We start from the raw sequence: 23280 nt of genomic DNA, 5'->3' as shown, positions 1-23280 counted from the left end.
AGCTGTATAAATTAAGCAAAAAAATATTAAATAATTCATTTTTTCTTCGTTATCAGAATCATAAGAAACTTCATAAAAAGAAATAGGTAAAAAAATCTTTAGAAGAAGGTTTAACCTTAAACAATTTGATTCCGACTTCACACCTAATGACTAAATAGTCTGATATCGTTAATGTTGAATCAAAATTATAATCGAGGCATTAGATATTCCTATTCTAGTTGGTTCTCCAATAACTTAACAATAACAGGGTGTCCGAGACAAAATAGTCCACCCTGAACATCTTGAAAAATACGCTCTAATATAGAAATATTTTTGCCAAAAACGGACGAACACGTCAAATTTAATATTGAGAGGGAAATTTATTGATAGAAATTGCGTGTCTCTAACGTCATCCCCTCACCCCTCAGAGGCACATTATTTTTAACTTTTTTTTAAATGGGAATAGGAGGCGAGTGATACCTTGAATTAAGGGTAATTTTACATAGCGCTAATTTATTTTTTTTATTTTATCAAATAATTCTCACGAAATATGAATAAATGTGGATAAAAAAAAATTATTTTAAAAGAAAAAAAAGCATTTAACACCAATTTTTTTAATGATAAAAAGGATCTCTGTTGACCTCCATACAAAAATACAATTATTGTTCAAAACGCCTGCGCACATTTCGGGCGTTAAGATCGGAATATCTAGCAGGACATACAACTTACGGTATCTCTCTATCTCCAGGAAATCCTCCTCTTTCTCTATCGTCCAAGAAATACGTCGTTCAAAAAAGGACGAACGACAGCAGCATAATGTGGTGGTGTCCCATCTTGTTAAAACATCCGTTCATTTTCTATAAGGTTATTAACTTGTTCAGGTAACCCAGTTATTCTGGGATTGATGACGTACTGCCGAAGTTCCAAGTGATTTTCAGCATTAAGATATTAACAAAAGGTCCAACAATATGATCTTCCAAGATACCAGCCCATACATTGGGTTTTTGACGTCGCTGTACGGCTGTATATGTGTTTGTAGAAATAAAGGAGCATTAGTGTCGCTTCAATATCGACAGTTGTGTCTATTAGGTGTATCATATAAATGAAAGGATCATTCGTCCGAGAAACAGAAATTGTACAGCAAATTTCTCTATAGAGGAAAGTAGCCTAATACTGCATAGGTTCCTAATATCGGACATTACTCTAAATCTGTAATAGCACAGCGCCATCTCGTAACTTCCACAGTAATCAAGAGAACTATTACGCAGATCATTTCCTACAAGAATTACAGAATCCTATCATTGTTTATAAAACATCATTTTGCTACTGTAACGGTTTTCGATGTGCATAGATTTTAACAGTGTATAATTTTTGGCGTTATTTCTGGAAAAGGTAGGTTAAATTATTTGTTTCTTACATACCATATCATTAAGTAGATTGCAGATGATACCTTTTAATGTATAAATTGCTTCTGTGAACAATTTTTTAAATGTAAAAAAAACGGTAAATTTAGTGAGGTTATGTACCGTAATATTGGATACTTTTGGTTTCCTAATATCGTATAGTATCCGATATTTGGAACCAGTTTTCTGGAGCTGCTTTTAAATGAATCAACTGATTTTCTGTCATAGATACTTTCGTTTTACTCTCTTTTTTTTAATAATAAATGAGAATAAGTTTCATATACCATATTATTATGCTTTTTACCTTGATTAAGGAGGTTTTTTGCTTTTTTTTTCTAGATGAACCGAAGACAAGAGAAAGGTCGTAAAACATGGGATGCAAGAGCCATGGAGCTTGCGGTAAATGCTGTTAGAGGCAAAGAAATGGGGTATTTAAAAGCGTCAAAAATATATAAAGTTCCAAGAAGTACCCTTGTTGATTACGTAAAATCAGACAAGCCAATAGAAGTATTAACAGCTACGAAATTAGGAAGAAGACCTGCGCTAAGCAACAAAATTGAAAATCTGTTAGTTACATATTGTTTAGATATGGAGAAACGGTTTTATGGACTAAGAGCTTCCGATATTAGAAGGCTAGCGTTTCAGCTAGCTATCCAGAACGGGCTACAACACCCTTTTGCTATGACGAAATCAAGTGCAGGAAAAAAGTGGCAAAAAGGGTTTTTAAAGAGACATCCTGAACTGAGTTTTAGAAAGCCACCGGGTGTATCTGCAGCTCGCATAAAAGGGTTTACTCGAGAAAATTGCGCGGCTTTTTTTGATCTGTTAGAGCCAGCCTTAGCAGAAATCAAATTGAATCCAGCCAGATTATTTAATGTAGATGAAACAGGCATTACAACTGTTCAACACAAACATTCAAGGGTTCTCAGCTTACTAGGTAAAAGGCAAGTTGGGGCCTTGACGACATCCGAAAGGGGAGCTCTTGTTACTGTAGTGACTTGTATGAGCGCTACCGGAATATATGTGCCACCTATGCTAGTATTTCTTAGAAAAAATATGAAGCCTGAACTTCTAAATGGAGCACCGCCAGGAACGATTGCCAGATATCATCCTCCCGGTTGGATTCAGCATGATCTGTTTACAGCTTGTTAAACCAGCAAAGAGCCATCCAGTGGTTTTAATATTAGACGGGCACTACTCTCATACGCGCAACATCCTTTTAATTGATTTAGCAAGGGAAAACTATGTGCATATTTTATGTCTACCTCCTCATTCGACACATAAGATACAACCCCTAGGCGTAGCTTTTATGTCTCCATTTAAAACATGTTATGCATTGGAGATTGAGTCATGGCTCAAAAATAATCCAGGAAGGGTGGTAACTCACTATCAGGTCGCTGAGCTGCTAGGGAGAGCATACCTACGTGCTGCAAGCGTTGAAGTGGCCATAAATGGTTTTAGAAAATGTGGAATTTTTCCGCTCAACAGGCATGTATTCCGAGACGATGATTTTGCTATTCATTCCCAACGTGAAAGAACCCCGCCACCACCCCAACAACTTGATGAGAACAGGCCAGAGTCGGAGGAAATAGATAGCGAAGATGAAATACCTCTCTTTCTCGAATCTTCTATGAGGGACAGGATTAAAACACCTGATGCTATCCCCACAAAACCCTTAATAAATACCTTGACCACTCCTTCTACAAACAGAAAGTTGGTGAAGCCGACAGATATCAGCCCTATGCCTAGTTGCTCGTACACGTCCGGATCTACGAATAAGCGAGGAAGACGTGGCACTATTACGTTATAACTAGATCGCCTTACAAATCAGAACTGGAAGAAGCTTTAAACAAAAGAAAATTAAAAACAGTTCCGATTAACACTGCACTTAAGGGTCAAAACAGAAGCACAAAAGCTAAACCAAAAAAAAAATGGTAAAGGGAAGGGAAAAGCTAAAAAACCTCTCACCTCATCCAGTGATGATGACACTGATACTGAATTGCAGTTAGTAGACAGTGATGATGATATGGACAGACATGCCGAAGACGCCGAGTGCCTGTATTGCAATAATTTTTATTCAGAGGACAGAGCAGGGGAAAAGTGGATCAGATGCAATCAATGCTTTCGTTGGTGCCATGAAGAATGTGCAGGAACTGACAAAAATCTATGGTTTATTTGTGAGATGTGCTTAGATTAACTTTAAGGTTTTTCATAAAGTTTTTGAACGTATTTTCAATTTAATATTAATAAAAATCTAAACAAATACCTATGCTTTTTATTTTAAACGTTTAAGTTCCGAATGTCGGATATATGCGATATTAGGAACACCTACTATCCGATATAAGGAACCCAATTTCAAAATAATAATTTATGCACTGTTATGTTTTTTTTAACTTTTGTGAAAGTTAGAGTCAGTTAGAGCTATTTCGTGTCACATAATGAAAGAACATATATCATCCTAACCGTTTTTAACATGCAATTAATTTATGTGGTATGTAGGTATTTTTTGTTAATTAAAAGAAAAAAGTATCCGATAATAGGCAACTTTCCTCTATATGTGCATCATATGTAAATAAAAGAATCATTCGTCCGAAAACAGACATTGTACAGCAAATTTCTCTCACGATTTAACCTAACCCATCATTAAAGTACTCATAAATTGTACACGACGGTCAAAATCATCTTCATTTAGTCAGTACTCTCAACCAAAAATGTATTAAAATTAGAAAATCCAGGTGGTCTGTAAAAACAGCTATTTTTTGCACACCGCATATTTTACACATTCTTTGAATCCTAAATTCTATCTCAGAATATTCTTATATGTTATATTCTCTTAAATAAAAGTGACGATTTAATACACAAAACAATGCTATCACATCTTCTGAATTTACGATCATATCTAAAAGATTTATATCCATAAATATTACATAATTATTTTTTTCATATCAATTAACCAGGTCTCCGTTAAATAATAATATATAATATAATCATTGTCAATAATACATACTACAATAATATAATCATTGTCATTAAATCATTGATTATTAAACCTTGGAACCTTAATTTCCGTATGAAAACGTCACTTTGACCATCCCTGTTTTTATCTTAAATAGTACCATTTCTCTGCCACAAATATTTATAACCAACATTTTAAAACTATACTTAGCTTTTTTGAGTAGATTATGTGTCGTGTGTTCCTTCGGAACATCTCGACCTGGTTATTTGATTCTGATATGCCAATACTTCTAGAAGCGATTTTTCCTTTTTGTGCTCTTTTTGCAAACTTGATGAATGATTTAATCCCCTTGATACCTTCAAATAGCTTAATCACCTCGAAGTCGCCTTTGATGACCGGAACACTTAGAAACTTAGTTCATAGTCGAAACGTAGCATCTTCTCTTTAATAGTTTCTTTCTCCCTGGTGTATTTAATATGAATAAATTTCTTGTATTAAAGTCATTTACAGTGCTTTATCGATGTATTTTAGCTATTGCGAAGCATTTTCCGTTATGTTCCATATATTGGAAGCCATGTCTTTTAAGTTGTTAGGACATTTCTTATATCCTTGGAGTCGAATGTGAAAGGTATTTCAAGTTTTTCCCTAAGGCCTTTCTTCAAGTGGTATTTTTATATTTTCTTTCAGGAATTTGAAATAATTTTTTATGTATCCAGGAACCTTATTGAAGTCAATCAATTAATTCAAATCTTTTTAGGTATTATTCTTATTTGTCATTTTCCTTATATGAAACCTGCTGATATTAAATTCGTAGCTAAAAACGGCTTATATCTCTAAGAAAATTTAGAGCTTTGAAAATTATAGCACAGGTTCTATTAAAAAACTATGGAATCAAAATATTCATTTGGCCTACAATTAGAAATCTCTTTTAAATAAATAAATTTTGTCTTTTACTTTATTACAAAAACGTCACAGTTTGAAGTATCTTCAGAAGCATGATCAACCCTATTCGAAAAAATTATTTTTGAACCTATCATCAAATACTTTATTTTTATAGAATACAGTGACACAAAAAACTGTGGTACTCAAATATTCCAAGTAGAGGTAGTGCTACGAAGGTATCTGTATATTTTTTCTTCTGCAAGTTGTAATGTACGAAAAAAGTGATACGAATCTCTGGATCTGCTATAACTCGTATTCTGGACGGAATCAAGTTGCTTTAAAGTGTGTTTGGGTGCAGCGCTCCATATATAAGAGCAATACTCAAGAGATGAACGAATCTCAGCTTTGTAAAGCCTTAAAAGCTCTTTAAAAACAGATCCGACTCTACCTCCACTCTAAAATGATATTAGGTTTGTTGTGAGTGGGGCACCTTGGGTCCCATTACTGCGACCCTAGATTTGTCTATTGTGGCTCAGTCCTAGATGTTTATACTTCCCCAATCAAGTTCCCCCTTTTTAAAAGTTCGGATATTTGATTGGGGGAAGCATTCCTAATGTCTTTCGTCTTTGGTACAACATTGCCGAATATGACTTGCCTGATTATCTCTAGTGCCGGACATCTGCATAGGGTGTACTCTGCAGTCTCGTCTTCCTCCAAGCATAGTCTGCATTCGGCGATTTCTGCCAAACCAACCATATTCATGTGGTGACGCAGTTTGCAGTGGCCGGCATATATTCCCATTAGGATCTTAGGTACTTCCTGTTAAGTTCCTTTATGGTATCTGTTACCTTCCTTGTTACGTCCGGTATGAAAACCTTTGCATGGTTGTGTCATGGTAACCCCTCCCAGTACAAAGCAAAGAGCTTGTTGTGCACCAGGTTTGTAATTGTATGTTTTGCCGTTTTGCAGGCAATTTCTAATGCTGGTTTTGAACCTATTAGGTTGGATTCTGATCCTTTTTGGCTAGCTTGTTAGCCGCCTCGTTTCCTTTAAGCCCAGCATGTCTCGGAATCCATTTTAGGGTTGTTTAATTTTATTCCCTTGCTCAGGCATTATGAGCTCGTTTTTGCAGCTCCATATTGCTCTACATGTGCAGGTAGGGGATTTTAGCGCTTTTAGAGCCGCCTGACTGTTACTGTAGATTTTGATGGCTCAGTTTTCAAATTGCATTTCGTTAAGCATTCTTGCACATATTTCAATGGCATATAATGAGCCAGTAGGCCTGCCTTTGAAGGCTGTTAAGCTTTGTTTTGGCCAGTTGTTGTGTTGCTTTGCCCTACCACAGAGCCGTAAAATACCATAGGTCTGTGGTGACCTATGAGTATGACCACTGCATCTCTTTTGAGTTTAATCCCCAAGTTTTGTTACAAATCGTGCCACACCTTCATAGCGACCGTTTTGCTTTCTTGATTGTTTAGTCAGGATGCGAGTTCCAATCAAACGTCCTATCTAAGGTTGCAAATTGGATAGTTTCTAGTCTCAGGATTGGCGATTTGATTTCGCCGATATTCCTTTTTCTGGTCAGTGGCACTATATATTACCATAGTATGCAAATTAATGGACATTTTCTCCCTCTCGCACCATTTTAGAATGATCTTCAGCAGTTGTTGCATTAACCAAACTTCTTGTAGTGGTGCTGATATTGCTTTTTCATTTTTTCCTTTTAACAGGTCATCACCAGATAGATCATCTGCGTAATGTTGGACTTCGACGTCAAGGAGTAGCGATCATGTGAACATCAAGGAGATGTGAACCTTCCTGCGCACAACCTCGCGCGGCCCTGAAGTCAATACGTTCGCCCTGTAAGGAGGTCGTTATTCTTAGGTCACTTAGTATGGCTTTAATCCAGTTGCCGATAAGAGAGTTGACTCCTCTTGCTGCTAAGGTCGATGATAAAATGATGTTAAGGTCGATATTATTAGTTATTTCCTAGCGACGCCTATGGCACTGGATATTAGCTAAAATCATTTAATTGGGCGACTTGAAAGAAAACACTGTAATCATTTCATCATTTGCTGATGACAATACTGAAGTACTATTAAGGTAAAGTTGTTAAATAAATTAGAAGTTTTGTCGAGAAGGTCGTTGATATACAAGAAGAGAATCGGGGATAAGATGTATCGCTTAGGGACACCAGTGTTAATTTAAAACTTCTACGAGGTGTGTCCATCAACGACAATCCTTCTCGAGGAAGTTTCCAAGCCAAGCAACGAGAGTTGGTGGCAAATCACACGCTTTGTTAAAGAGGTTTTCATGCCGGACCCTATCGATTGCCTTGGAAATATCCAGAGCTATTGCACGTGATTCACCATATTTCTCGATAGCATCGGTCCAAGCATGCGTGACTTCGTGGTCGCCAATAGATCTGTGTTTTTGAAATCGATACTAACGGTCGCTAATGATACGTTGAATATGTCCAAGTTTCCAGTCTCCAGAGAAGACCCCTCTTCTGTATGAATCAGAAAACAGTTTGTTGTGCTCTTTTTTAATAGTATATTGGAAATATTCCACCAGAGCCGGTGCTGTCGTTAGTGTTTAAGCCTTTAACAACTTTTTAAATAAATATGGTTCATAAGCATAAATATAAACTATTAAATATAAATAATTGCTTAAGGTCTTCTGCTGATAAAAAAAATACAAAATTACAGCTGACGCAATCTTATAAAATTCGTCTTGAATTTAATCGTAAATAATCACTGGTTTAATACACAAATTTTAAATGCACGACACAAGATATACTGTATATGGCTTCAATAAAAAATATTTATAGTCCCATTTTTGGCGTCACCACAAAACTATGACTTAATTTAATGGGATTTTCCTAGTATATAATATTTGAATTGAACGATATAATTAAAATAAACAATTGTTTGTGAACGTTTTATAGACCAGTTAATTTGGTTAATTTAGTGCAAATGTGTGTTTAGAAATAATGGGTGTCATATAATATTTTGCACAATATTCGCATCAGTCTATACTAAACTGACTACCAGCCAAAAATTCAGCTGTATTAAAATAAAGTGTCTGTGCGTTGTGTATGTAGTATATGATAATTTTTATTTTTAGTTGGTGTAAATTTACATATGTACAGTGAAAAAATACGGTGAGTTATGAGGGCAAAGTTGTGATTCTACTGCTGAATTAATTGTGTTTAAATGTTCAATTCAACAAAAAAATCAAGAAAGTATCTGCTTTCTTAAAGTTCTTTTTTAGCATGTATTAGTCATAGTCTGAAGTGAATTTTAAACTTGTACGAATGAAGTTTAAAGTTCGAACAAGTAATTTTTTTTAAATTAATCAGCAATTGAAAAGCCCTTCTATAAGTCTTAATCCTTAGACATTTTATTTTTTCAACAAAAATTTATTAACTTTTTTAATGTAATTTATTACTTCATTAAACATATTTAATACGTAATATAAATGCATTCTTCATGCTTTTTTAAACTAGACTTAAAAATTGTATAGCTCATAGCCCTTAGGCAAAAATTATAATTTTTTTAGCAGAAAAGATATGTAGTGCCGAAAATTGTTAGCCATATTTTTTTTCCGAAATTCTAAATAAATGTAATTTTTTAATAGAACTTTATTTTTTTTAAATAATTTTTCTTGAATTAACCAGCACTTGAAATATTGTTTAACTCAGTAAAACTCATAATGTTTAAGGGACATTCATTAATTTTGTTTTGCACTAAATTCATAATTTCTTTGAACTAAAATTAACCAACATTGGCAATGCATATGCAAATTATAATTTTTTAAGAGAAAATGACTAATTTGCTTAGCGGAAGTCAATAGGCATATTTAAAGATCGTTCACACGAAATCTAATAAGATTATGCCTAATAATGCATATTTCTTTTTTTTTCGAAATTCGTAATAAACCAATTTTTTTCATAGGAATTCATTATTATTTTAGGTTAAATTAATTTCTTTTAGTTAACCCGCAATTGAAATAATGTTTTACCCTCAATCCCTTAAGTAAAACCGTAGGCAAAAATTAATAATTTTTCAAGAGAAATTCATTTATTTACTTAAAGATTCTTCACTCTGGGATTCGAAACTTATTAAGCATAATTCTTATTTTTTGAAATTCTTAATAAGCCTAATTTTGTAAGGAAATTCATACAGTTTTTTAGATTATTTAATTCTTTTTTTAAATTAATCTGCATAGCAACTGGTTTTTACCATTTAAACAAAAATCATAATTTTTTAAGAGAAATTCATTAATTTACTTAGGCATATTTAAAAATTTTTCACACTGTGATTCGAACTTTATTAGGAATAATCGTTTTTTTTTAACTAATTTATTACACTAATTTTTTTGGTAGGATTTATTATTTTTTATGCATATTTCATACCTCTTCAGTTTATGTTATTTTTTTAATTTTTATCATATAACCTGGGACTTTTTGGCAACATTCAGGTATACAATTCAGGAAACCTTGATTGATAAAATTGCCTCTAACTGGATAGTACTTTGAGATACAAGAAACGTCTGTATGATAATATATATCTTAATGTGCGCAAAGCTCCTCTTAAGTATATTGCAATTATTTTATGGAAAGTGAAAATTTGTTAAGAAAATTAGCAAAAAAAAAAGCCTTACGGAGAGAAAGAGTACATACATAGTGATTGTACGAATATTTCTAAAGAACCAAACATGTCAAGGTGTATTATCGCTTATAATTTTGGTAACGAGCCAAAACATATAACCTATTATTATATCCCCATATATTTATTATACTGCGCAAGAATTGTTTGAGGCGCATTGAAGGAAAATCGACCCACTTTCCTCGGCAATCATCCCCAAAGCCCGCGAGCTGCAGTGCGTCGAGGGTGCCAATAACCCCGTATCGAAAAGCATAAAACTCGAAATACCAAATAAAATCACAATGCAAAATGAAATAGAAAAAGTTTTCGATTTTTTTATGTAATTTTTAGTTCGGTTCGGTTCGTTACTGGCACTAAGAAAACTATGGATATTGTGGTTATTTGGTAAGACATGACACTATTTGTATAACTGATGTATTGATACATACAAGTATAAATACATATGCTAAGTTTGATAATTTATTTATTTTGCTCAATGTGCCTGCATAATGTCTTATAGAATTAGAGCAACTTTTTCTACATATAAAAGCGCATTAAGCTGTTTTTAAGTTGTAGTAAAAAATAACTAATAAACCAATCAATCAGTATAATTAATTTTAAGGCAAGAATGTTTAAAATGGTACTGTTTATATAGAGAATCTATTTCTAAAACATGACATTTTAACATGGTTTTTGTGGGAATAATTCCATCAGTAATATCTCTAAAAGAGCATTTTTCTAGGTAGTAAGGTTTTTGTAAATTAATTTAAAAATGGATAAAATTTACTTTTCCAGGAAGATTTTTTTTTACTAAAAAAAATATTTTTCAAGATGTCGATTTTTTTTACTGCAATTCAAATTAATATATTAAATTAAGTAATTTTTGCAAACAGTTGAGGTTATAGTACGTTTTTCTGTGATTTGTAAAAATGCTGAAATGATTTAAGTCGAATTCTTGTAATTTTATCTACTTCCAGGAGTTTTTCTTCAAATAATAATTGATTTTTCTCTTCCAGACAGTTTACTATTTAATTTCATAAAACGAAATATGATTGTTCTTTCATATATTTTATTCATCAATTAAATTGCCTGAAAGAGATAAATAATTTAATATTTGAAGAGAAACTGCTGGCACTGGATAAAATGACAAGATTTTGACTTGCTTGAAAGTTTTGTTTGAGTCCTTAAACCTTCTAAACAATTTAATATGAAAAAATCAACAACTGCTGAAAACAACGAAAAATAATTATTCCAGATAGTTGTAAAGATATAGGCATTCAGAGTGTTCTGTAGCTATAAAATTTTTTCCGTTATTTTTGGTATATTTTCTATATTTATTTGAAGAAAAGCCATTTTTGCAGGAAATTGAAACTTTCTATATCTATTTTAATTGGAGGCAATTTTAAGTTTCAGATGGTTAAAGTTTTATTTAATTTGTTGACAATTTTTGCATGTGAGAGGTATAATCAAGTGAACTTCTGCAATTTGTTCTATTTCTAGCAGTTTCGAGCAGTTTTATTTCCATTATTTAATTATTTTTGTATCTCTAAATTCCTAGGCATATTTAATTTTTTACTCGATGAAAGCACTTTTCGTATAATTCTAGAATACAGGTTGTCCCAAAAAATGTGGGAAATTTGTCGGATTCAGATAGAAAATAAAAAAATTTCCTATAGACTTTCTCTATAAGAAACGGCCCCTTAAAGACGCCGCTGAAATCGGTTATTCTTGAATAACTTTTGAAGTACTTGGTATAATTAAATAACAATTGTACGTGATCAACACTACTAAGAACTTCTTAAAACGGAGTCCTGAAAACACATTTACCTTGTTTATTGTACAGGATGTTTCAGAACTATGGGATCAAACTTTTGGGGGTTGTTCAGTGCATCAGAAGAATCCATTTGAGTATAGGAAGCCATGTCCGGAAATGCGTCACTACACCACTACGGCTCTAAGACGCGTTAAAATTTATAAAAAACATTAATTACCTAAATAGGATCTGCTGCATTTATTTTTACCTTTTGTATTGCCTTTTTTAATTGTTTAAAATCAACGCTTATCAATGTCAATTCTCAATGTCATGTTTAAAAATTTTATAGCTTACAATTTTTAAACATTTATTGCTAATGGAAAACTTTACCAATCAAGAATTGGCGGATATGCATTTGGCAAATGGAGCAACAAACTGCAATGCACGAGCAGCGTGGCGGTTGTATCATGGACGTTATCCCGAACGACAGCATCCTGGATACAAAAAGTTTATTGCGGTTCATCGGCGGCTCGCTGAGACAGGCATGTTTAAGACCAAGATGCATGATGCTGGTGTTGCTCGAACTGTAAGAACGGTCGAATTTGAAGAAGAGGTGCTTCAGCGAGTTGCCGATGAACCATCAAATAGCACACGTGACGTCGCTAAGAATACGAATACGAGTAACGCTTCTGTCTGGCGGGTACTACACGAGCAACAACTCCATCCTTACCACTTCCAGAAAGTTCAAGGTATGACTGCAGCCGATTATCATCCTAGAGTTCAATTTTGTCGATGGCTTCTAGATCACATCATTGCACAACTAAATTTTTTACGATATGTTTTGTGGACCGATGAAGCTTCTTTCACAAGAGACGGTATTTTTAATAGTAGGAATAGCCATGTTTGGGACGAAGAAAATCCTTATACAATTTTTCCAAGAAAACATCAGAATCGTTGGTCTGTAAACGTATGGGCATGCATTGTTGATGATTATTTAATTGGGCCATACCTTCTACCGGAACGGTTAACAGGACCTATTTATCTGCGTTTCTTGGAGGAAGTTCTCCCAGAACTCCTTGAAAATGTTCCACTAAACGTTAGACAGCAAATGTGATTTCAGCATGATGGAGCGCCTGCTCACTTTGCTGTACAACTATGCGAGTATTTGGCTTAGCGGTTTGGGCACCGTTGGATTGCCAGAGGTGGAGCAGTTTCTTGGCCTCCTAGGTCACCCGATTTAACGTCGCTCGATTTTTTCTTGTGGGGACATGTAAAGTCTTTAGTCTACGAAACTCCAGTAGAATCAAAGCTAGACTTAATTGGATGAATAACAGCAGCATTTGAAATCATTCAAAACGAGGATCAAATTTTTAGTATAGTCCGCCGAAATCATATGCGGCGTTTAAATCGGTATATTGAGGTTGAAGAAAGACATTTTGAACAATTGTTGTGATGGTATCATATACAAAAGGTAAAAATAAATGCATCAGATCCTATTTGGGTAATTAATATTTTTTCTAAATTTAAACGCGTCTTAGGGCCGTAGTGGCGTAGTAACACATTTTCGGATATGGGTTCCTATATTCAAATAGATTCTACCGTTGCACTGAACAACCCCTAGAAGTTTGATCCCATAGTTCTAAAACACCCTGTATTTATGTTAATACATTATAATGCTTAACTTTTTAACACCCTGTATGATGAAGACTCTAAAATAATAAACAGCTTGAACCTTAAGCTAAATAAAAGGCAGTCTTGTTTATTATCGAAAATGGACCGTTTTGGAGAAAAAAACAAGGAATCACTGGTTTATTTTAATTCAAAAGGACCGTGATATGTTCTTCGTTCAGTGATGTGACAGTTATTCAAACAACAGAGAAGTTCTATGTTAAGTTGTTTAACCTAAAAACGTACATATTTTTGCATCTTTTTATCGGCATTTCTTGTTTTTCTAAACGCATCATTCTTGCAAATGTTTCTATTCTAGAAACAAATAGCTATCTTTCAAAACTTGCCATCTTTTACGTTGCTGATACTTTGATTCTTTATTTCGATAATAATTTTTTGATTTTTGGATTTCTTGATGAATTTAATTTGAATTAAGTCGAAATTTTAAATTCACGTTTATTGAGTACATAAAAAAAGATGCCTATCTGCATCTTCTCTATGGTCATGTGCAATGCATTGGATGCAAAAAGGTTGTATGAAGAAAGATTTCCTAATCGCACTATTTATTTCAAATCAAAAGACATTTCAACGAACTGACCAATGTCTAAGGGAAACTGGTAGGCGATTCCAGTTATTAAGGTGATATTATTAACTTCCTTTATTGTAATTTTAGGAAATTTTGGGAAAAAAGGACTGATTCAGGTCAGAGAAGAACAGTACGTACGGTACAATTGGAGGAAAATATTTTGGATGCTGTAGCTGATACTCGAAAATTAGCCGCTCAGCTTAATACACCAAAAACAATAATACATAAAGTACTTCAAGAACAGCTATGGGGTATACCCATATCATCTACAAAAAGTGCATGAACTAACTCCTCAAAATTTTTCTCGTAGAATACAGTTCGCGACCTGGTTATTGGATCAACAGCGAACTAGTCCAAACTTCTTTAGCATTATTCTTTTTACCGATGAAGCAGGGTTTACCAAAAATGTAATTGGGAATTTACATAACTCGTATGTATAGGCTGATGAAAATCTTCATGCCGCTATTGTTTCTCATCCTGAACATCAGTTTCAATCAATAAATATCTGGCAGGAATCATTGGCAATTTTTTGATAGGGCCATTCGTAGTACCGCTACGATTGAATGGCGACCTTTTGGAGTTTTTTCAGAACAATCTTCTGGATTTCATAGAGCATTTGACACGTGCCGTCCGCCAAAACATGTATTTTATGCACAATGGAGCCCCACCTCATTTCAGCGTTGCTGTAGGGAACCACCTGACTAACGTTTTTCCATACCGTTGGATAGGTAGAGGAGGATACATTTCCTGGCCTCCACGGTCTCCTTCAACTCCTGTCGATACTTGGGAGGAACTTTTACAGAGAATCAGGATTCATTGTGATGAGATAAGGAACAATCCAGGGTTGTTGTGACAAGTACAGCAGTCAATGATTCGTCATACCCGCGAGTGTATCAGACGTCACGGAGCCCAAGTTGAACCTACTTATGAAGTTTTTAATTAATTGTTTCGAATTATTAGCTTCTTTATTTATTACATTCTTTTTTAAGGTTGTTTTTTCGTTTCAAAAAAAACATAGGTTTACATTTTTTTAAACAAGTTCGTTAAGGTGCCTTTCTAAGAACTACACTGCATTTTTAAGAACGTGTAAGTACTTTTTCAGATTAAAAAACTTAAAATGGAACTCTCTGTTGTTTAAGTATCTGTCACATCGCTGCAAAAAAGAACTTATCATGGTTTTTTTTAAATACGTAAATGTTTTATTAAATTATAGCAAATACTTCAAAAGTTATTCAAGCAAAAACCGATTTCAAGCGGCGTCTTAAGGGAGAGCCTATAGGAAAGTTTCATATAATTTTTTATTTTCTACCTGAATCCGAAAGATTTCCCACGTTTTCCATGACACCCTGTATAATTTTTCTATAGCAAATTAATAATTTTTGTAAACGTATAATTTTTCCAGGCAGTTTAAGTTATCTTGAAAAATTCATCCATTATCCCAAAGATTCTGGTCTTTCTACAGCATCACAGAATTCAATAATGCTGTAGATTTTGTGTTTTTACCTTTTATAAAAGTGTATGACCAGCATCTTTGGGATAATGGATGAATTTTTCGAGTTAAATAATGCTAGTCAAACTTCACTCATCCGCCTTTACCAGAAAAACCTCATCTCAAGGAAGAATCACCTACTGAAGATATGGTTTATTCAACAATGCTTGCATTTTCACTTTACGCCAAATTTTGTTTCTTTCTGTAATCCTGTAGATTTTGTGTTTTTACCTTTTATAAAAGTTTAAGTTATGCTACGTTTAAATATATTGATAAAATGTCAATTTTTCATTACCAGCTTTAATTGTTTTAAAATCTTTCTCTGATGTAGTTTTATTCCAGTTTTCTTCAATTCTTGGATCTGAAATGAAGAAGCCTACATAAAAGTGTTGATTTTCTGCCATTTTCTATTGCCTTTTATTTTTTGATGGCTGCGCGAATGACTAAAAAGAGAGATTTCCAAGATAAAAAATCATGCCGAAAGAAAAATGGCAAAATTAATTTTTTTTGTAATTCTTTTCATTTCTCAGACGCCCATTAAATCTCCTTTAAGTCTGCATTTTCTTAAGTATTTAATGCTTAAAATGTAGTATGTTTTATACCTATTACATCTATGATAATCCTATCATAAAGTATGACGAATTTATCATTTTTCAGGTTCTAAACAGACTAAAATATGAACTACTCTAGCCGCTTTCTTTTGAAACTAGTGAACGTACGGCCATAATAAAATACAAATGGGTTAGCATCGAACAAATAAACCGTAAAATACGCTCATAATAAACCACCAAAATTAAAGAAAAAACACAAAATAATGTCAAAAGGAGAGAATGAGACTGAGAAAAATTAAGAGAAGTCATCATGGAAGCGGTTGGAGGGTAATAAGGAGATGTGTGATATTTTTTACAGCTATTTGCTTTGTACCGGTTTTTTTGGTCTTTATGGTTGCTACCGATCATTATGTTAGACCTGATAGACACAGACTGTCTTTTAGCATGCAAAAGGTAAGAGTTTTTAACATTGTTACTTCTTTCAAGGGATGCTATTTTATTTGTATTTATAGCCTTTTAGAGATTATCCAGATGCACACGTAGCATCTTTAAAAAACCATAGTATGCCTCGAGTACTAAACCGACTAGAAAACCGCCATAAGCATTTAAAAAGAGCTTGTCATATTCTCGGCCTAGATAAGCCTGGCAACGATTCCTTACATAAGCCTAATCCTTGGGAGTACTTGGTTGACAATAAGCATCATTTGGTTTGGTGTAACGTTTTTAAGGCCGCCAGTACTTCGTGGATGTATAATTTTAATATTTTAGCTGGGTGGGTATAATGAAAATTCATTGTTGTATCTTAGAAGTGTTTATGAAGGTTAATGCAAGAAGTTTATGCTTCATTTTTGGAAAATAGGAAAAAGTTAATGAAGAAACAAGTGATCCAACATTTTTTTCATGATATATTGGTGACAATTGAGCAGCCACCAAAAAAGTTTTAAAAAAAATATTGCACTTTGTACATATTATTTTTTGCATTATTTTTTTTAGGTTTTATAACAAGTACATTGGGCACTCATTTTTTTTTAGTGCAAGAAGGTACATCTACTGTCACATTTTTTTGTAAAACAAGGAATTTTTTCTTTAGTTCTAGGATTTCGCGGTCACTTTTGGTATTTTACGGTAATTTAACGTATTTTTGTATTTCTTTCACTCTTTGGATGTAATTTTCAGAAAACTTTCATGAAATTAAAGGATCCACGCTTTCAAAATAAGTTGTTATATTTTGCAGGAATTTTTCGTAATTTTTTGTGTTGTCCAAGCATTGAAAAAAATGTTTTTCCTTTAGGAAATTCAAGGATGTTTTCGTTTTACTTCGCTCATTCAAAGTAATTTTTTGTATTTTCCACGCATTTCACGTAATTTTCATGTTTTTTTACGTCTTTTGGGAAATCTAAGAAATTTAAAAATTTTTCGGGGCTTTTTTAATTCAGTCAACTTTTTTAATTTCTAAGATGTCAACCTAGTTTTTTGTTTTCCAAGCATTCAAAAAAATTGTTATATGTGACTCAGAAAATTTAAGGAACTTTTTCATTTTATTCCAGGTTTTCACCGATACTTTTCGTATTTTCCGTACAGTTAATTCTCATGCCTTCCAAGCATAAAAAATGTTTTTTTCACGTTTTTGAGTAAATCTAAGGAATTTTCCGATTTTTTCAGGCTTATTGAGTCATTTTTTAAAATTTCTAGGCATGTTTTCACGGAATTCAAAAAACTTTCTATTTTATTCCATTCTTTCAAAATAATTTGTTATATTTTCTATACACTTATATAATTCTCATGGCCTTGAGCATTAAAAATTTTTTTACGTCTTTCAGGAAATCTAACAAATTTTCGAATTTTTCTAGGTTTTATTATGTAATTTTTTGTATTTTTTAGGCACTTAACATAATTTTTTGCGTCTTCCAGACATTGAAAATATACTTTTATGTCTTTCAGGAAATTGAAGGATATTTTCATTTTATTCCAGGATTCTGAAGATCTTTGTTTTGTATTTTCCATACAGTTCACGTAATTCTCATGTCTTTCACGAAGTCTATGGAATTTTAGAATTTTTTTTGGGCTTTCGGAGCCAAGTTTTTTAATTTCTAGACATTAGACGTATTTTTTTGTGTCTTTGAGGCATTGAAAATAATTCAGGAGATTCAAGGAAGTTTTCCTTTCAAAGATATTTTCTATGCACTTTAAGTAATTCTCACGTCTTCCGAGTATTTAAAACAAATCTTTCAAGAAATTTAGCGAATTTTATTTAGATCTTATTCCAGGCTTTCGAAGTCAATTTTTTTAAATTCTATGCGTTTGACTTAATTTTACAGTCATAGTCCTTTTTGATTTTATTCCAGGTTTTCAAATTAATTTTTTCTATCCCTCAGGAAATTTAATTAATTTTTTTATTTTGTTCCAGACATAGGAAATTTTGTGAATTTTTGGACATTTTAATAAAGATTTGTTCATATTATTAAATGACATACATATTAATATAAAATGAATATTGAGAATACCTGAAAGTTAAACAATTATTTTTAATACCTTGTAAAGACATAAAAAATTACGTTAAACCTTAAAGCCTTGAATGAAAATTAGTTCGACAGCTTAGACTAAAAAAACTATTTTAGTTAGATACCTACGTTCAATTAAAAAACATAAAACCCTTAAAATGAAAATTTACCTAAAATTTTTCATAAATCTCAAAAAAGTGAAATCCGCAAGATTAAGGTCAGCAAAACAGGGTGGCCAGTGAATCAATTCATAGATTTTTGTTAATAAATATTTTAAAGTTTTAAAAATTGTGTTTGGTCTTGCACTTTTTTCACTGTTATTTTTAAGAAAATAAAATTGTTTAACCGATACAAATGTGTACAGCGACGAATTATTTCCGGTTTTGCAACACCCTTTATAACTTAAAATATTAACAAGACATAACTTCTTGGATCAACGTTTCCATTTATTTAAAAAATCATAATTTAGTTAACCGTTTTTTGTAGTTATCCTAAGAATTTTCTTCAAAAAAGCCACACACCGCCTTTAACATTAGCTAGGAAAAAATACGGCCGTCCAACTTTAGAAACTTTACAAAAAGCTTTAGGAGATAATAACGCGGTTTCTTTCCTTATTGTACGACATCCCTTGGAGCGACTGTTATCGGCTTATAGAGATAAAATACAGTACGCGGTTGCTAGCTCCTACCACTTTAAGTTGGGAAAAGATATTATCAAGAGGTACCGAAAAAATAAGGTAACACGTCAATAATCATGAAGCATTAACATCAAAAATGTGATATTTATTGTTTCTTTTACAGAATGCTTATCGACCACGATATCCAACTTATTCGGAATTTGTACAGTGGCTAGTCGATTCGGCAAGTAGAGGAAAACCGCTGGATATGCATTGGACTCCTGTTACTGAGTTCTGTACTCCATGCATGTTCAATATAAAGGTAAAACCAGTAAAAAAGTTGAAATGTCTAAATTTTTAACGGAAAGTCTTTTAGTTTATTGCTCATACAGAAACGTTGGAAGAAGACCAGGAGTATATTATAAAACATGCTGGCCTACAAGATGTTATAAGGCCTGAATGGAGAAATGCTGGAAAAGGATCCACAACGGCTCATATTTCGAGCCATTACTCTCAGCTTACTAGATCTCAGATTTTGCAACTTTATCATATCTTTAGGTAAAAACTTTGTTTTATTCCATTAACTAGGTACAGCTTTATTTCTCTATATAAGTGTCACTGGCATATTCTGGGAACATTTTTACAATTTTTAAGACAATTTTATTATAAGAGTTAAAGGTCAGTGATGTCTAGTAAATATTCTTGTATCTCCAATTTGGGTGGGATATCTTACAATATATATATATTTATTGAAAGTTGTTCATTAAAATTTTTTTAAATATTTTCTTTGTAAACTTAATCCCTTGGTTAATTTTTTTCTTAAGTTCTTTTAATTATAGTGGGAATAAAATGTTTTCTTCCATGGATGACTTCCATAGATGACATAAAAACTACTCCTAAAAATCAAAACACATTTTTTAAATTATTTAAAATCCCTTGTTGACAAATAAAATAACTTAAAAAATCTGGAATAAAATTAAAATGTACAATAAATACGTTTAAGACGGAAAAAGTAGCAGATATAAAAAATTATGTCAAATGTCCGCACATAAAAATCACTTCACCAAATCGCTGGTAGATATAAGAAAATTACTCAATATGGCTAGATCACAAACAAAATTACTCCAAGACCCTGGAATAAAATTAATTAAATGCCACAAAAGACTTTGGGAATATGAAAATTAAAATGTAGGACTTATTACAAATTGCCCAGAAGACATATTATACTCCAAAATTTTAGAAAATATTTTAAAATCATTTTAAACTCTAGAGAAGCAAAAAAAATTACTTTAAAAAATAATCATTCTAGTCATTAAAAAAAATATGTCAAATGCCTGGATGATAAAGACCTGGAATACCAAAAAATTATTTCAATGGCAGGTATAAAAAATTGCGTTAATTTCTATTTGCGCGATTATTAAAAGCAAACCCCCTGTCAAATATAGCGGCACATGCCTCTGAAAAAATATCCCCAAAAATCTGAGATAAAACATATTTTAAGTTCCTGAAAGACAAAAACTAGTTTAAAGACTTGGAATAAAAAGAAGTTATTTTAAATTCTTGGCAGACTTAAAAGATGTCGTTATGACATTGATAGACAAAAATAAATTACCTCAAATTCCTGGAAATTAAAAAAAAACTAGGAAAATATGCCAAATTACTTTGAATACCTGGAACAGTTAACAAATGCTATCAAATGCCCGGAAAAAAATAAAAATTGCACCAAAAGCCTCAACAATACAAAATAAACAAATCCTAGTAAAAAAAATTACTTTCATAAAACTAGAAAAATTGTCCAAAAACCTGTTTTTTTTTTAAACCTGGAAAAAATGAAAGATTTACGTCCAATGTCTGAAAAAATAAAAGACAAAAAAGTAAAAGATGCAAAATTATTTCGAAATCTTTAAATAAGACATTAAAGCTCCGCTACCTATCATTTCAAGTAGATAGTGAAAAAATAATTTTTGGGCTGATTTAAATCCACACGCGACAAAAGAAATGGGTTTTCAAGAAAAATTAAGTTTCAATGTATTTTGTGTCTTAAAAGATTTTAAAGTAAAATTCTTAATTTATGATAAACCACTTAAGTTCGCCAATTTTTTTTATAAATTTTAAGAAGTTTTGCAAGTAATTTTTTGGAAAATCTGATATTTGCAAAATTTTTGTACTTGTTGGTTTCAACTTGACGGAGCACCGCCTCACTGTGGTGAAAGTGAAGCAAGAGAACTGCACGACATGTTCGATGTTAGATGGTTTAGGCATATGGGGCCATGCGATTGACCGGCGAGATCACCAGATCTGACACCCTTTGATTTTTTTGTGGGATAATATAAAGGAAAAATGTACGCAACACCAGTAAACGTGAGCTATACCAGCGAGTTACTACTTGTTTTCAAGAGCTAGATGAAAGCGAAATTACAAGAGCGACGAATGTATCCAACAGAAAACGATTTTATAAAAAATGCTTAGAGCATAATGGTAGTCATTTCGAAAATTTCTTATAATAATATTTTTTCATTTGTTACTTTTGCGTATAACTTTCGAAGTATTTTTTAGTATAAATAAGATTTTTTTATCCATTGATTGTAAATATAGATACAATGTGTTAAATTTTCTACATGTTCCTGCTATTAATTGAGCAAATTGTGCATGGAAAATAAATAGTCCCATCAAAACTTCATTTAAGTAGGTAATAATAATGTTGCTTTTTTTTTAAATAAAGTTTATTAAAAAACATAATAGTAACTAAGAATTCCCCTAATATAGAGGATTTCATTTAAAAAAATGGATTTTTCACAATTTTATTAAATAAAGAATTTTAATTTAATTTTTTATGATCCTGTATATTGCCGATTAAATTAGGCTATGGGAAATTAATCAAGATGGTCTCTTAAAGTAATGTTTAAAATTTGATCTTTTTAGAAACTAAAATGGCTGAGAAATTCATAAGTACTAAGAAGAATTAAATCAAACAAAACAAAAATTAAATAATAACTAACTAAAACTAAACTAAATACCATATCTGGCAGAACACTTGAATATATGAACTTCCCCCCCTTTTTCTGCTAAATATTAAAATTTTTCCATAAAATCGAAAGTATAACGTGGTTTCTTAGACATTTAAAAAATGCATTGTTTAGGCAAATAAAATAAAATACTGGCCCGAAAACCTTCGCTACATTAGAAATGCAGTAATTAATTAATATGTAAAGACCGCTACGTCTCTTCACACTTTACCTATTTGTCTGCTAAACAAATTTCATGCATGACTTTAATGGTACCATTGTTATTAAGTTTACAACTTTATTAAAAGAAAATAAAATACTTAGAAATAACTATAAGTACAGGCATTTACAAAACTACTAAATAACTATATTAGTCCTATATCAAATTAAACAAAATCGAATCAAATACACACTAGTAAAATGCTTTATATTCATAAAAATAATTATTTCTGTTTAAGAAATTGTTTATATTTAAATTGAAGAGGTAGTGAAATAATCCGTAGAGGACGCCACGTCGCGGTAGTTAAAAATACACTTGGAAGGGTCTAGGATATATCGTTTTTTTTGTCAATGAAATTTTTTTTTAATTATTTTTTGTACCAACTTACAGAAAAACGTTTGCTGGATGCCTAAAGCTACTTTAAAATATGGTGTGAAGTCTACTAGTATATTTTAAATTACCTTAAAGTATGCCAATAATTAATTGAAAAATTCATATATTTCTTAATTTTTACTACACTTCTCAGTTTTAGACATGTATCAATCCTTTATCTAAAATATTAAAAAAAAATTAAGCCGAAAAGTGCAACGGGGTCCAAATAAAACGATATTATATGCAAAACCTGTAAAAAGTAATTTTCGTTGGCTTGGGAAGCGAAGCCTTAAATATTACCTCGAAAGTTTTAAATAAAATTCAAGAAATATTCAAAAAACTCATTGTAGTCTCCATTGGTTATGTACCAATGATATTCTATTTAAATACTTTGAAAAATAAAAGTGAGATGTGTAAACATGTGAGATTATATAATATTAAATTTGTCTCCTATTTTAGGTTTGACTTTGAACTTTTCAACTACTCGTTAACTGGTTACTTAGAGGTAGGTCAACCCGACCAAGATCCATCCGCGCTTCTGGCTGCGATAACTCTTAAAGATAATAATCCTAATTCAATACCACATATTTACTAACAGACACGCATTATTGTTGAATTTTAAATATACATTTTGTTAAATAGACTTTTTA

The 23280-nt window shown here is 32.1% G+C and overlaps 1 protein-coding gene across 2 annotated transcripts; it reads left to right on the top strand.

The window, feature by feature from the left end:
* The first annotated feature begins 8154 nt into the window (after positions 1–8154).
* On the top strand, positions 8155–23273 carry LOC126737886 (carbohydrate sulfotransferase 11-like). 2 transcript variants are annotated; one of them, XM_050442980.1, is made up of 7 exons: positions 8155–8383; positions 16023–16369; positions 16429–16688; positions 18904–19153; positions 19218–19355; positions 19410–19591; positions 23090–23273. In XM_050442980.1, the coding sequence occupies exons 2-7, from the start codon at positions 16196–16198 to the stop codon at positions 23223–23225; spliced, it is 1140 nt and encodes a 379-aa protein (XP_050298937.1). In that variant the 5' UTR covers positions 8155–8383; positions 16023–16195; the 3' UTR covers positions 23226–23273. The 2 variants fall into 2 exon arrangements, with proteins under 2 accessions (XP_050298937.1, XP_050298930.1); XM_050442973.1 differs by lacking the exon at positions 8155–8383 and adding an exon at positions 10072–10274.
* Positions 23274–23280: the final 7 nt, after the last annotated feature.

Source organism: Anthonomus grandis, chromosome 1 (genome assembly GCF_022605725.1).
Source record: "Anthonomus grandis grandis chromosome 1, icAntGran1.3, whole genome shotgun sequence".
NCBI lineage: Eukaryota > Metazoa > Arthropoda > Insecta > Coleoptera > Curculionidae > Anthonomus > Anthonomus grandis.
The sequence above is the reverse complement of the archived record's forward strand: the minus strand, read 5'-3'. Positions and strand labels throughout refer to the sequence as shown.

What these genes read in the sequence shown, in the direction of transcription:
- LOC126737886 (XM_050442980.1), top strand. Translation starts at nt 16,196, where the DNA reads ATGAGACTGAGAAAAATTAAGAGAAGTCATCATGGAAGCGGTTGGAGG. An exon ending in AGAGGTACCGAAAAAATAAG is followed by an intron (nt 19,154 to 19,217) that starts GTAACACGTCAA and finishes TTTCTTTTACAG; the next exon opens with AATGCTTATCGACCACGATA. An exon ending in CAACTTTATCATATCTTTAG is followed by an intron (nt 19,592 to 23,089) that starts GTAAAAACTTTG and finishes CTCCTATTTTAG; the next exon opens with GTTTGACTTTGAACTTTTCA.